Source organism: Pholis gunnellus (genome assembly GCF_910591455.1).
Source record: "Pholis gunnellus genome assembly, chromosome: 5".
NCBI classification, from domain to species: domain Eukaryota; kingdom Metazoa; phylum Chordata; class Actinopteri; order Perciformes; family Pholidae; genus Pholis; species Pholis gunnellus.
This window is the reverse complement of record NC_136531.1, coordinates 499635-513679: the sequence shown is the minus strand read 5'-3', so window position 1 is coordinate 513679 and position 14045 is coordinate 499635. Positions and strand designations below refer to the sequence as shown.

The 14045-nt window shown below is 41.3% G+C and overlaps 1 protein-coding gene across 2 annotated transcripts; it reads left to right on the top strand.

Annotated features, from left to right (window-relative positions):
• Positions 1-932: 932 nt before the first annotated feature.
• Positions 933-14004, top strand: LOC306696474 (NACHT, LRR and PYD domains-containing protein 3-like). Of its 2 annotated transcripts, XM_079160090.1 has the most exons (9): positions 933-1071; positions 3514-3803; positions 3885-4076; positions 5707-5766; positions 6617-8477; positions 8864-9037; positions 9606-9782; positions 12239-12285; positions 12382-14004. In XM_079160090.1, exons 2-9 carry the CDS (start codon positions 3539-3541, stop codon positions 12960-12962), a joined length of 3357 nt encoding a protein of 1118 aa, XP_079016216.1. In that variant the 5' UTR covers positions 933-1071; positions 3514-3538; the 3' UTR covers positions 12963-14004. The 2 variants fall into 2 exon arrangements, with proteins under 2 accessions (XP_079016216.1, XP_079016217.1); XM_079160091.1 differs by lacking the exon at positions 3885-4076.
• The last annotated feature ends 41 nt before the right edge of the window (positions 14005-14045 follow it).

Sequence of the window (14045 nt, the reverse complement as noted above, 5' to 3'; positions counted from 1 at the left end):
GTCTTCAGAAGCAGACATTTAAAAACATGTTTCAGCCCAACCAAGATGTTCTTCTAAACCTAACAAAGTGCATTTGTTGCATAAGTCTAATGTTAAATCTCCGCGGAAACAACACTTCTCAGCTCTGGAAGCCGGCTATAAAGACCTAGGTGGGCTGCAGAGACTTACCTCCACCCACTCCACCCATAGAGTCCAATAGAGGGCGGAGCCTGTGTGAGTCACAATGAAGGTTACGATGTTGTAACCCTAGTTCTATAAGCACAGGCTGAGCCTTCTGTCACTCCTCAGCCCACTGTAGGTCTGCATGTTTTCAGCTCTGCACTTCCTGATTGGTCAGCTGTGTCTCCAGGTAAAGACAACAAACAGCTGTTCTTGTGTGTAGTTCTGATCAGTCAGAGAATAAACAGCAGACTGACATGTGCACATATTTCAGCAGTGAGTCAGCGCAGATTAAAATCAAACTGTTTCCTGGTGATGATCAAATCTGACTCAACGGAACATTAAATGTGCTGCCAGTAGACAAAAGGTTACAAAAGGTGCGTCAGTCAGAGTTCTGATTGGAGAGAACTCACAGCAGCCTGAAGCACTGACAGAGAGAAGAAGAGAAACAGGTTCATCAAAGAATGTGGAGGAACAACTGTAAGCTCATGACGACATGGTCACATCCAAACATTGATGGTGTTGTTATTGAATATTTTAAAGAGACAACTTGACTGTAAATGGGTTTCATATATCTGTTGATGAGTTTCAGTCGATCCTCTCTGTCTCTTTGTGTTCGTCACATGTCGTCATGAGCTTACAGTTGTTCCTCCACATTCGTTGATGAACCTGTTTCTCTGCTTCTTCTCTCTGTCAGAGTTTCAGGCTGCTGTGAATTCTCTCCAATCAGAACTGTGACTGACGCACCTTTTGTTTACTGGCAGCACTACAGCACAGAACGGGTTTCTGCTCTCACGTCTTACTGACGAGTCCTGACTTGGATTTGAAGGTGTGAGGACGCGATGGCTGCGTCTGTCGGTGTCTGCAGAAGAAGGTAGAAAGTCTCTTTGAGCTCATCTGGATGTGGAACAGGTGAGTGACTTTAACAGGTATCTGTAGACTCTCTGATGAAGGAGCTCTGCTGACATTTGTGACAGAATAAACTTGTAGATGAGAGCAGTGATCAATTCTTTCAGCTCTGATATTTACTCTTTGTATCTGAATCAATTCACTCATATTCTGTCATATGTAACTTTATGGCCAAAGTCTTTTCAGCCTTTGAGTCTTTTCATGTTCCGTTGAGTCAGATCTGGTAATAATCTACTCCAAGAACGAGCTGCATACGCGTACTTTGGGTACATGCCAAGTCTCTGAATTGTCGTTTCCTCGATCCTCGCTTGAACCGGAAGTTGTTCTGCGCCGCCATATTGACGGCCGTCCCAACGCTCTTATTTAGCTCTGAGGAGAGAGGAGAGAGGAGTGAGGAGGGGAGGAGGGAGGAGAGAGGAGAGAGGAGGGAGGAGAGAGGAGAGAGGAGAGAGGAGGGAAGGAGGTGAGGAGGGAGGAGGGGAGGAGGGAGGAGAGGAGAGATGAGAGAGGAGGGAGGAGGGAAGGAGGTGAGGAGGGAGGAGGGGAGGAGGGAGGAGAGGAGAGATGAGAGAGGAGGGAGGAGGGAGGAGAGAGGAGAGGGGAGGAGAGAGGAGGGAGGAGAGAGGAGGGATCTCTGAGGAGTCATGAGGGAGGAACCAGGAGAACAGCCTTCCAGGAAGTGTTGTAACGGTGGCCACGCCCCCTCAGTGCTCATCATGTGATTGGACGCTGCAGCTGATGACTGAGTTTAACAGCAGAGTGAAGATCAGATTAAACTCTAGTTTATATTTGATCTGTTCTCTGGTTTAAATCGATGTTCATTGTAGTCTGAACAACAAAAGAACCACAAACAACTTCCTTCATTTATTAAAGATTTGTGTTTTCATGATGTTTCCTCAATAACTTCATGATGAAAGGATGAAAGTGAATCTTTACATCATTGATCATCATTTCATTCAGTCACTGAGGATCATTCAGAGTTTCATGAGTTTCATCATTTCAGAGAAACAATCATCATGTTCTGCTTATTTCATGATGACGTCACAGTTTAAAACGTTCAGACGCAAATAATCATAAACAAGACGAAAACATTCCACCGTAGAGATGATCCTGATCTCATGAACACAGTTTAACAGACTACAGAGACGATCACTGTGTTTATGAGTTATTAGTGTTATAAGTTACTATTATTAGTCCAGTGATGATCAGGTTATGGTGAGTCTGCAGGCCTGGGGCCTCTCTTCTACCTAGAGACACAGAGGTGAACTCTGATTGGATCAAAGCTCTACTTAAAACAAGCTGCACTGAAGCAGAGCAGCTGAGGAGCACAGTAGCTGTGCAATGAGAACATAAGATGATGGGGAAATATTTATATAAATTATGATACATATAAGAAAAAATTAAATGTATTTAAGAAAAAATATTAAATTATAAAATAGCTCTAACTTTGTGATTGTGTTTAGGCCAGCAGAGAAGGCTTTGCAGGCCCTGACGGCCACCACTGATATATATACATGTTCCTTACAAATGTGGCTCCATTTAAAGGGAAATAAACAGGCTTTCCAACGTATACGATTTATTACCAAGAAGCATTGTTACAACAAAGAAATAATCTACCAAACACAAATGTCCTTACTTTTAGTTCACTGATTAAAACACTATTTACACGTCTGAGGATTTTACAAAGACGGTCAATTCATGTTTAGAAGCTTTAGAAACAGGAAGTGTTAAAAATCTACATGTGAGTAAATATTTATCAGCTAAATCAAATAGTTTACAGGATATTCAACCTTTGTTTCCTTATAATATATTTAATAGTTATTTCTTTACAGGGTTTGTATGAAGGTGATGAAGTAGTTTATGAATATGAGATATGAGTTTATAGATAATTACAATCCTTTAGTAGAGGAACCGTCTAATTACTGGATCCACATAAGAGCTTCACCAGAAAACAGATCTCTCTCATCGCCTGCTTTCATTCTAATGATGGTTTATTCCATATATTCATAATCAGCTGCTGTGTTCTGTGTTTCCTTTAATCCTGATCACAACCATATTCAAGTTGTTTGTTGTTCTCTCGTGTTTTTAACAGTGCAGATTGATATTTTAAAAAGAGCCTGCTGACACAGCGAGGCAGTGTTCTCCAGTGATGAGCGTGTTGGTTTGGTTCTGTCTGGTGTGTTTGGAGTAAAAACAGGAGGTAGAGATACAGAGAGGAGACATGAGGGCAGAGAGAGCGCTGCAACACCTTTATACTTCTGTGAAAAGTGATTTAATGTGCTGCATTGTTCAAAAATAATGTTCTGTTGTAACAATAGTTCAGGAACAACATGGCGTCTCTCTTCATTCTAAGCACTGCAGTTCAACAAACATAAATCTTTGACATCTTTATCTGCAACAAGACTTCCTCCACGTGTGACGGTGCTTTTATTGAACCCATTACAGGCTGATCTCCTCTCAGTGATCAGAGATGGAGGTTCCACGTCTGATCCTAGACTCTCTGGATAAACTGGGTGACAAAGACTTCAAGAGGTTTCAGTGGAACCTCACTCAGCCGGTGCTGGACGGGTGTCAGCCCATTCCTAAGAGCTTTCTGGAGAACAAGGACCGGCCGGACACCGTCAGCAGGATGATCGACAGCTACGGTGAAGAGTCGGCTGTGAACGTGACGGTTGAAATCCTGAAGAGGATGAACCTCAACAACGAGGCGGAGAAGTTACAGAACGCACGTCCAGGTGAGAGATCAGAGTACTGTTAGAAAGAACTCTGATGTATTGCAGGAAATAAACCTGTTTGTTTGTGTCTTTCATCAACAGCTGAATCAACAGCTGCACAAAACCCTGCTTCGACACCTTCCTCCTCCTCCTCCTCCTCCTCTGGTTTGACTCCTGCTGCTGGAGCCACAGTTTCTGCCCAGGGTGGAGGTGTTATCGTGGCCCCCAACATCACAGGCGGCGGCGCTGGTGGTACCGTCAATATAAACATAAATACACAGAACACACCTCCAGGTGAGAGATCAGAGTCGTGTTGTGTCGTGTTCACACCAAACGTGTAGATTACATCCAAAGTCAATGCAGAGACGCCAACAGACGAGAAATACACAAATTTGACTCATTCGCGCGAGTTTACATTTTTCAACCTTTGGGTGCGTTCACACCAACAGTTTCCGTGTCGTATTACTCGCAGGACCATTTGTGGTTTTTTGCTTCATTCACGACGAATCATCAACGAAGACATTTATTTCCTCCATCAACTAATGGAAGAAATAACTTCTATTTCTGCTGAGTACTTGTTGTGGAAGTCACAGATATCACAGGAAACTAAATGTCATTGTTACGCCCGGTCTAGGGGAACCTGGAAGCAGCATAATAATAGGTCTCCTCCTCTCTCCCACTCTCAAGAACGACCATTGCTGCCGCCATACAGCCCATAATATTTATTGATCTACACCATTGCAGCAAAATGCGTCGGGGTGAGCCTGGCCCAAAACAATCTTTATTAATGTACTACCTTACCTACTCCAAACTGAACAAAAGAAAAGACAGGCAGCTGACCTAGAACCCTAACCGAAAACAGGAGAAACCAATGTGAACAAAAGAGCTGCTCACCCCGACCACTACATGGACTGTTGTTATAGTATACTATGAGGGGTCGCCTCTATCCGTATAACCGTGACCCTCTTGGCTGCAGCACGGCCCGGTTGCGAGCCGGAGAGAAGAAGATAGAACGAGCCGGCCTCTACAGGTAGCTTCTTATCTCCGGCCTCATGAATCACCTGCCATTCCAAGATACAAAGAAACAGTCACAGTATAACAGCACCAGCCACAGGCAGGGAGGAACACAGCATTAATGCTCATATTATGACGACCGAAGTCATAACACCGTCTTATCTGGTTCATAACATCATCCAGAGACACACGTCGGCTGGTTTACTACAGCTGTATGAACACAAAATAAACCGATTTTGCTGTGATTTAACTGCAATAAACGATTCAAAAATAATACTGAAATAACTACGTAATGAAGAAGATTTGTAAAAAGTCTTAATTCATGTTTTGTTAGTTCTCTCCGCAAGATGACAAGCAAACAACTTTTAAAATGTTCATTTTCTTAATGGAGCTCGGTTCGATTGTTGCTATGCTAAGCTAACATTGTAGCAGCTCCATCAACACTCAACATAACGTCATCTAGTAGTAAATACAGCAGCGTCTATTTCATTGTTTGTACCATGTGGTTTATACACAAACATTCATACACATAGTTTGGTCCGGTCTCTACGCATTCGTGTGCCGCTGTGTTGTGAAAGCCTGTCAGCTTCATGACAACGCACTATTTATGTTTGGATGGAACCCATTTTAGAACCATGTGTAATAATTGAATGAAAGAATAACTGAACCTAGAAATGAAGAATAGTTTGTGGAGCTACAGCTGTGTTGACAATGTCCCACAGCGATTACACTCCAACTGATCGTCTATCCCAGACAACATGATGTAACCTACAGCACAGAACACAGAAACATGTTTTAAACCTGAAAAATGAATAAAAACTAATTACCAATCAGGGGTTAACTTGAAGATAAGAAATAGGTAATAAGTCAAATGTATAAAATAACACATACTGTAACCTCTCTCACACAGATGATGCTGCTGATGGAGAGACTTCAGAGAACAGAGGAACATCCTCCTGTCAGAGCGAAGGTAAAGCTGCTGTATTCTCTGGTTTGTATGGAAGCCCTGAGAGAAGAAAGTGTGGTGAATGTTTTCAGAAATACCCTCTGTGAGAGACATTATGACTCCAAAGAAGCATTAAATTCAGTTCCCTAAAAGAAAATGACCAACAAGCTATTTAAAATGTACAAGTTTCATTTTGTGGAGTTTGAGTGAACATCATCAGACCTGCAGCAAACACTTTCACTTCTGCAGCTACAGCAGGAAGTTCAGTCCTAACTTCTGACGCACACATGGACACACAAGTACTGGTTGAAGTGGTTTTGATACGGAGCCCCCCCCCTCTTTGGAAACACTGTTATGTTTATTTCAATATCATGTGTCAGAACAAGGTTGAGGGTGTGGTTATTGATTATTAATAATATGATTAATTTAGACATATTCTTCTTCACACAGCCAGGTTTCAGTGAGACAAACTGAATCAACATCTGATATCTAAGAGTCCACATGTGTAGAGCTCCTCTTCTACTTATTTTGTATTGTTTAAGTGTCAGACACAGTCTCTATGGGGTTTAGGATGGGTAACTGCTCTAATGGAAGCGTAGAGAAGCGTTTAAGACTGCAACTCTGCTTCCTGGTCTCAACTCTGGGTTTTCAGGGATTAAGTCCACCAATAAACTCGGTCAGATTTCTCGATCTGCTCCATCCAAAGTGGGATGAATGTCTTCTCTTCTAATCAGACCAGACAAAAGGCAAGGACACGTTTGTTGTTAATCTGATGAAGACAGTCCTTTAGCAAAAGACCATTTGTGTTCTGCTCCTCAACTGTAGACAAACAATCTAATAATAATTATATTTTTCATGTTTGTGTTCAATACAGACGAGATGGTTCTGGGAGTACACATCTCATCTCACCAACAAACGCTTCAATCACACTTTCAGGATACGTTCATGTGTGTACAACAGGCCTGGTTGGAGAAGAAGGATGAGAAACCTCTGGATGAGATCTACACAGAGCTGTACATCACAGCAGGGGCTGACATACACATCAACAAACAGCATGAGATCAGACAGATTGAGGTGAAGAGGATGAAGTCAGCAGATGAAGAGAAACCAATTCAACCCAGCGACATATTCAAACCCCCGTCTGGAGGACACAGACCCATAAGAGCAGTACTGACCAATGGAATCGCAGGAATTGGAAAAACATTTCTTGTGCACAAGTTTGTGTTGGACTGGGCTGAAAAAAGAACCAATCAAGATGTGCATCTCATTTTCCCCTTCACCTTCCGTGAGCTGAATATGAAGGAAGAAAAGTTTTGTTTGTCAGAGCTCATTCATGAATGTATCGAGGAGACCAAAGACATCAAGACAGAAGCTCTTAATCACATCTTCACAACTCTGCAGTCATCAGGAAACACCAACTACAACAAGAGTGAATTCAAACTTCTGTTTGTTTTGGATGGACTGGATGAGAGCCGCCTTCATCTGGACTTCAACAACAATAAGATCCTGACTGATGTGACAGAGTCCACCTCAGTGGATGTGCTGCTGACCAACCTCATCAGGGGGAAACTGCTTCCCTCTGCTCGCCTCTGGATAACCACACGACCTGCAGCAGCCAATCAGATCCCTCGTGATTTTGTTGGCATGGTGACAGAGGTCAGAGGGTTCACTGACCCACAGAAGGAGGAGTACTTCAGGAAGAGGTTCAGTGATGAGGAGCAGGCCAGCAGGATCATCTCCCACATCAAGACCTCACGAATCCTCCACATCATGTGCCACATCCCAGTCTTCTGCTGGATCACTGCTACAGTTCTGGAGGACGTGATGGAGACCAGAGAGGGAGGAGAGCTGCCCAAGACCCTGACTGAGATGTATGCAGAATTCTTGGTGTTTCAGAAAGGTCAGACAAAAAAGAAGTATGACCAAAAAGAGTTCAATCAGTACATTAAATCATTAGCAAAACTGTCTTTTCACCAGCTGGAAAAGGGCAATCTGATCTTCTATGAGAAAGATCTGAAAGAGAGTGGCATTGATGTCAGTGAAGCCTCAAAGTGCTCAGGAGTGTTCACAGAGATCTTCAGAGAGGAACGTGGGAGGAAGAATAAAGACAAGATGTTTAGCTTTGTCCATCTGAGTGTTCAGGAGTTTCTGGCAGCGCTCTACGTCAGAATGGAAGTCGTTAACAGAAGCAAGAATGTGATGTTGGAGCCAGGGCAAACTTATGGTGATAAGATGCGAATGTTTTTCAACAAAACATCTACAACAGAGGTCCACAGGTTTGCTATTGAAAAGGCCTTGAAGAGTCCAAACGGACACCTGGACCTGTTCCTCCGATTCCTCCTGGGTCTTTCACTGGAGACCAATCAGACTCATCTAGAAGACCTACTGAAAAAGAAAAGAAGCTCACCGACCAATCAGAAAACAGTCCAGTACATCAAGGAGAAGCTCAACGAGAAGCTGTCTCCAGAGAAAAGCATCAATCTGTTCCACTGTCTGAATGAACTGAATGATGGTTCTCTAGTGGAGGCGATCCAACAGTCCCTGAGTTCAGGACGTCTCTCCACAGATGAACTGTCTCCTGCTCTGTGGTCAGCTCTGGTCTTCATCTTACTGACATCAGAAAAAGATCTGGACGTGTTGGACCTGAAGAAATACTCTGCTTCAGAGGAGGCTCATGCTTCAGAGAATGCTCTTCTGAGGATGCTGCCAGTGTTCAAAGCCTCCAACAAAGCTCTGTAAGTACTCAGATAACTGCCTTTAACAGCTTTATCACATGAGTAGAGTAGTTCTCAACTAATGAAAGTCTTCTGTTGACAGATTTAGTAAACAAATTGAAGTTGATCAACTGAAAACATGCAAATTGTTTCTTCAGATTCTTTGCAACTCCTCAGATTAATGCAGCTTTGAAATAAATAAAAACATCTTTGTTGTTCAATTAAGACTACAATTTACTTGGGATTTGGATCCATTAATTGCTGTTAGATTCCAGTAATAGACACAATAAAAAGCAAAAATCCTCTCTGCACCTGAGACTCAAATTTATAAACTCAGAAATGTTGTATTTTACAATGAAGAAAAAAAATCAGTATTGTGTTTGTCTTCATCACTAACTCTCCTTCAGGCTGAGTGGCTGTAATCTGTCAGAGAGAAGCTGTGAAGCTCTGTCATCAGTCCTCAGCTCCCCGTCCTCTAGTCTGAGAGAGCTGGACCTGAGTAACAACAACCTGCAGGATTCAGGAGTCAAGCTGCTGTCTGCTGGACTGAAGAGCCAATACTGTCAATTAAAGATTCTCAGGTCAGTATTTGTTTTCTGTTTAACTGATAACCATTTAAATGTAACTTAATATATATGTGGTCTTAATATATACTCGAGTTGGAGACAACTACACTCAAAAAAGCATGAACATGTAAGCCAGGAGGACAGAAAACAGAAGGATGGAGGACAGAGGACAGGAAGAATGACTGATACTGGTTGATGTCTGTGTTCTTCATTCTTTATAAACTTCACTCAGAAATTATATTTATTTTATTGACATGTTACTTTTGTTTCCAGTGAGATATTAATGACGTTATATTGTTACTTTATTGTTTTAAACATAACTGTTGCTGCTCTATAAACAATATTTAAGAAAAAGAACAGAATATTGATCAGAGTAGCTCCTAGTAGTAATAACATCTCTACCTGAAGGCCACCGTAGTTCTCTACACACTTGGAAAGGGAGGAGTGAGCTGAGGGGATTTAGTTGGTTGCAGCCTGCAGCTCACTACTAGATGTCACTAAATCTTACACACTGTTCCTTTAAAGGTGCAACGTGACTGAAAGAGTAGATGAAAGTTAATGTAATATAATTGTGTGTCTCCAGCCTGTCAGGCTGTCTGGTCACAGAGGAAGGCTGTTCTTCTCTGGCTTCAGCTTTGAGATCCAACCCCTCCCATCATCTGAGAGAGCTGGACCTGAGCTACAATCATCCAGGAGTCTCAGGAGTGAAGCTGCTGTCTGCTGGACCAGAGGATCCACACTGGAGACTGGACACTCTCAGGTATGAAGAGAAAACAAGAGCTCACAGTCTGTTGGTTCACAGTCTGATAACAGTGAAGACAGTAGCTGATGTTGTGAGAGTCCCTGTCCCCACTGAGACAGACCTCCTCACTAACATCAGACCAGGATCTGGTGTTGGTCATTTATTGATCATTCTTTTTCATAAACAGCAGTTGACGAAATAACGTCAGCTCAGGGTCCATTTAGTATCTGTTCTGGAGCTCTCCATTACATTCAGCCAAATGTTTATGGGAGGGGTGAAGAGATACAAAATAATAACAATAGTGAGAACAGTAATCATCATCATCATTATCATCATAATTATGAAATATTGTAAATTTAGAAATGATTTTATGTTGATGTTATTTGATATGGACATCACAGTAGCATTAGAATTGTAACATACATTTATGCACAAAGCCAGATGCACTGTGTTAAGTGTTTGTAGCGAAATGCTAATTTACAACACCTGTCCACAGGAGGCTTTAAAAAAAAGAAAGAAAATATATCCACAGATACACAAATACAGATACATACACAAAGTACAAGTGTGTTTATAGGGGTGTTAGGTGTGAGAACATTGTGTTTTCTATTAAAGTTGTGTTGCATTATCAACTCAGCTGGTAGACAGTTCCATAGTTTTGAAGACTGATTGTCCAAATGAGGTTTTGCGTAATGCAATGCGACAGTTCCCGTTTACTGAGGCCGTGTGTTCACTCTGCTGGTGTCTTGTGACAAATTCATGAAGCAGTGAAGGAGCATGACCATGTAGGCATTTAAAAACAAGCTTTAGGTTGGAATAGCTTACGAAGCTTTCAAAGCTGAACATATTGTGTTTTTCTAAGACCTGACAATGGTGCCACCTCATTGGTTTTTTATCCATAATTTGTAATGTGTGGTTCTACAGTGATATGATGGGATGTATAGTTGACTGTGAGGCTTGTGACCAGGTGGTGATGCAGTATGATAGGTGTGAGAATATCATGGTGTGCATGTAGAGCTGGGCTGTGCTGGATGGCAGATATGTTCTGATGAATCTGAAGCGGTTGAGATTTGATTTAACTTTTTTGCTGATATTACGCACTTGTTTATCAAATCTTAGATGTGAGTCTAAGATGATTCACATTGTCAACCTCACTGATGACCTCATTCTTTATTTCTACCATAAATCTTGCATTTTCGTTTCGTTTACGTATTGAAAAACAAGTAGAAACTGTTTTTTTACATTCAGTGTTCAGTGAGAGGACTCAAGCCATCGATACAGAATGTAAAGATTCAGTCAGCTGGTCAGCGGCCATTTAACGTTACATATTTAAGTATCAAATAATAATAATAATAATACATTGGACATAGTAATAATTTGTTTAATAAATGGGCTCTTAATATTTTAACTATAGTAAGATGAGAAAAGAACAAATCAGATTTTATTCATCATGAAGGAAATTCTTGTTCCAGAGTTTCATTAAATACAACAGAAGAATAAAAAACTATAGAATAAGAATATAAATATATTTGATCAATAGAATAACAATTATTAAATGTAAAAGAAGTAAAACTGACACCAGTGAAAAATAGAACACAATAAGAGTAAAGAGGTAAATAAATAAAGTAAAAGAATCAACTAAAATAGAAAATATGAAATAAAAGAGTAAAATATGAAGTGAATAAGAAGTGAAACTAACACCAGAGACTCATGGAGACTAAAATACAGAAGTGATATTGAGAATGATATTGATGGAGATAGTAGTAGTAGAAAGTTCTGTTGCACATAGATTCATGAAGATAACATTATTCATGAAATGTAAATGCATCATTGCACGATGTTGAAGAGATAAATGTTTGACATGATGAGGTTATTATTGTTGTAAGTGTGCGATGGTTCAGCTGTCCTTCATGCAGAATAGGGAGGAGTTCTACACTTTGATGGCCACAGGTAGAAAAGACTTCCTGTGGCGTTCTGCGGTTCTCCTCGGTGGTCTCGGTCTACGGCTGAAGGGGCTCTGAAGTGACTTCAGTGGGACGTTCGGGGGCTGAGAGGCATCGTCCAGAACACTGAGTAGATTCCTCAGCATCCTCCTCTCTGAAACCTCCACCACAGAAGCAGCTTTCCTGATGAGCTTGTTGAGTCTCTTAGCATCAGCTGCCTTCACCCTGCTGCTCCAGCACACTACAGAGGAGAAGATGACGCTGCTCACGCTGACTTTAGCCCCTAAAGCTGATGCTGGGTCTGATCTTATGGGACACAAGCTGTTGCTCATTGTAAAGCTGAATCCACGATACAAACCTCTCTGTTTAACACTGACTTGAACAGCTTTTGGTCTCCACTTTAAATGATGTTTAATCCATTTTTACAGTTTGTGTATAAAATGTGTTTGTCTGAATGGAGGATCTGAGTGAAGGTTGATGAAGATCAGTGATGATGATGAAGCTTCATTCTGACTCTGTTTCTTCCTCCAGGGTTGAACCTGCTGGAGCTCAGTGGCTGAAACCTGGTCTGAGGAAGTGTGAGTGTTCACTTTGATTCATGAAGTCTCAAATAAACCCATCAGCTGTGTTTGATGATGAACTGATGCTGTTTCATGTCTCCTTCTGTCCTTCAGATTCCTGTGAACTCACAATCGACACAAACACAGTGAGCAGAATCCTCAAACTGTCTGATGACAACAGGAAGGTGACACGTGTGGAGGAGGTTCAGTCATATCCTGATCATCCAGACAGGTTTCACTCCTGGCCTCAGCTGCTGTGTAGAACTGGTCTGACTGGTCGCTGTTACTGGGAGGTCGAGTGGAGTTATAGAGTTTCTATATCAGTGAGTTACAGAGGAATCAGAAGGAGAGGAGAGAGTGATGACTGTGTGTTTGGAATGAACGATCAGTCCTGGAGTCTGTGCTGCTCTGATGGTCGTTACTCTGTCTGGCACAATAACATCAGAACACAACTCTCCTCCTCCTCCTCCTCCTCCTCCTCCTCCTCCTCCTCCTCTGGTAGAGTAGCAGTATATGTGGACTGTCCTGCTGGCTCTCTGTCCTTCTACAGAGTCTCCTCTGACACACTGATCCACCTCCACACCTTCAACACCACATTCACTGAACCTCTTTATCCTGGATTTGGGTTCATGTTCAGCTCTGGTTCCTCAGTGTATCTGTGTTCTCTGGAGGAGGGAGAGTCTCCTCCTCTGTAAAAACTCACACTGCTGACGATCACATTCAGATCAATAGAACAAAATATAATCAACAAATAAATCACTTTTATATATTATTATGGAGAAAACAATCAACCTTTATTGATCCCTCGGTGACATTCAGAAATGAATACTTTAGTACTTTCACTTTCATTGTGAATGCAGGACTTTCAGGTTTTACTACTTTAACTTAAAGATCCGTTGAAGACTTTTGGATGAATGAACATAATATTAATAAGTATATTTTCATCATCACTTGAAGATCAGAATCGTTGTGTTTCGTTCCCTTAGAATGAGCAAAAGTGATGATTGTGTAATTGATGGAAACAGAAATCTTTGTGTTTCATGAACTTCAGGTTGGGCTCTGATGTTTCCGTTTTCATCACTTTGTTCACTCGAGAGGACAAAATCATTCCAAAGACGTCCTCATGAAGCTGAATTCAGCCTTTGTAGCATCAAGAGTGCGTTCTCCCTCCACTGGGACAAGAGTAGGAATATGTTTTCATTCAGCTTTAAAGCTCAATTATGGAGTTGAGCTTTACTTTACTGTCACATCTTATTTTCTTAGTAAAAACAAGTCGATTCTATTGTTTCAGATAAAATCAGGTTCCACACATTTATGCAAATAGATCATCAGAAATATGTAACTTTAGACAAATGTAGAAATCATTTGACTTTGTAGAAATGTGATTCCAGTTCATCTAAATGTGATGTGAAATATAAAGCAGTGACATATTGAACCAGAATCAGGTGATTGTTTTACTGAATATGTGACTGATGTACTGAGCTACATCTTTTATTCTTGTTGTTCTGACTGAAAGTTGACATTCAGAAACACAAACAGCTTCAACACTTGACTACGAGGTTAAAGAGTGAAATGTGAGGTTTGATTTAGGTCCAGGTCAGATTAACAGGATCCTTTTTAAACAGAGACCACCAATGAGGACTGAAAGGAAGCACAACAACAACAGTTAACATGAAACAAGTCATGAGTCACATGTGTTTGTACAATACAATTCTGTCAACATGTAAATAAATTAATTCATATAAATATCTGACTCCATCTTTGTTTCTTGGAGACTG

What these genes read in the sequence shown, in the direction of transcription:
- LOC306696474 (XM_079160090.1), top strand. Translation starts at nt 3,539, where the DNA reads ATGGAGGTTCCACGTCTGATCCTAGACTCTCTGGATAAACTGGGTGAC. An exon ending in TGTCAATTAAAGATTCTCAG is followed by an intron (nt 9,038 to 9,605) that starts GTCAGTATTTGT and finishes GTGTGTCTCCAG; the next exon opens with CCTGTCAGGCTGTCTGGTCA. An exon ending in GAAACCTGGTCTGAGGAAGT is followed by an intron (nt 12,286 to 12,381) that starts GTGAGTGTTCAC and finishes TCTGTCCTTCAG; the next exon opens with ATTCCTGTGAACTCACAATC.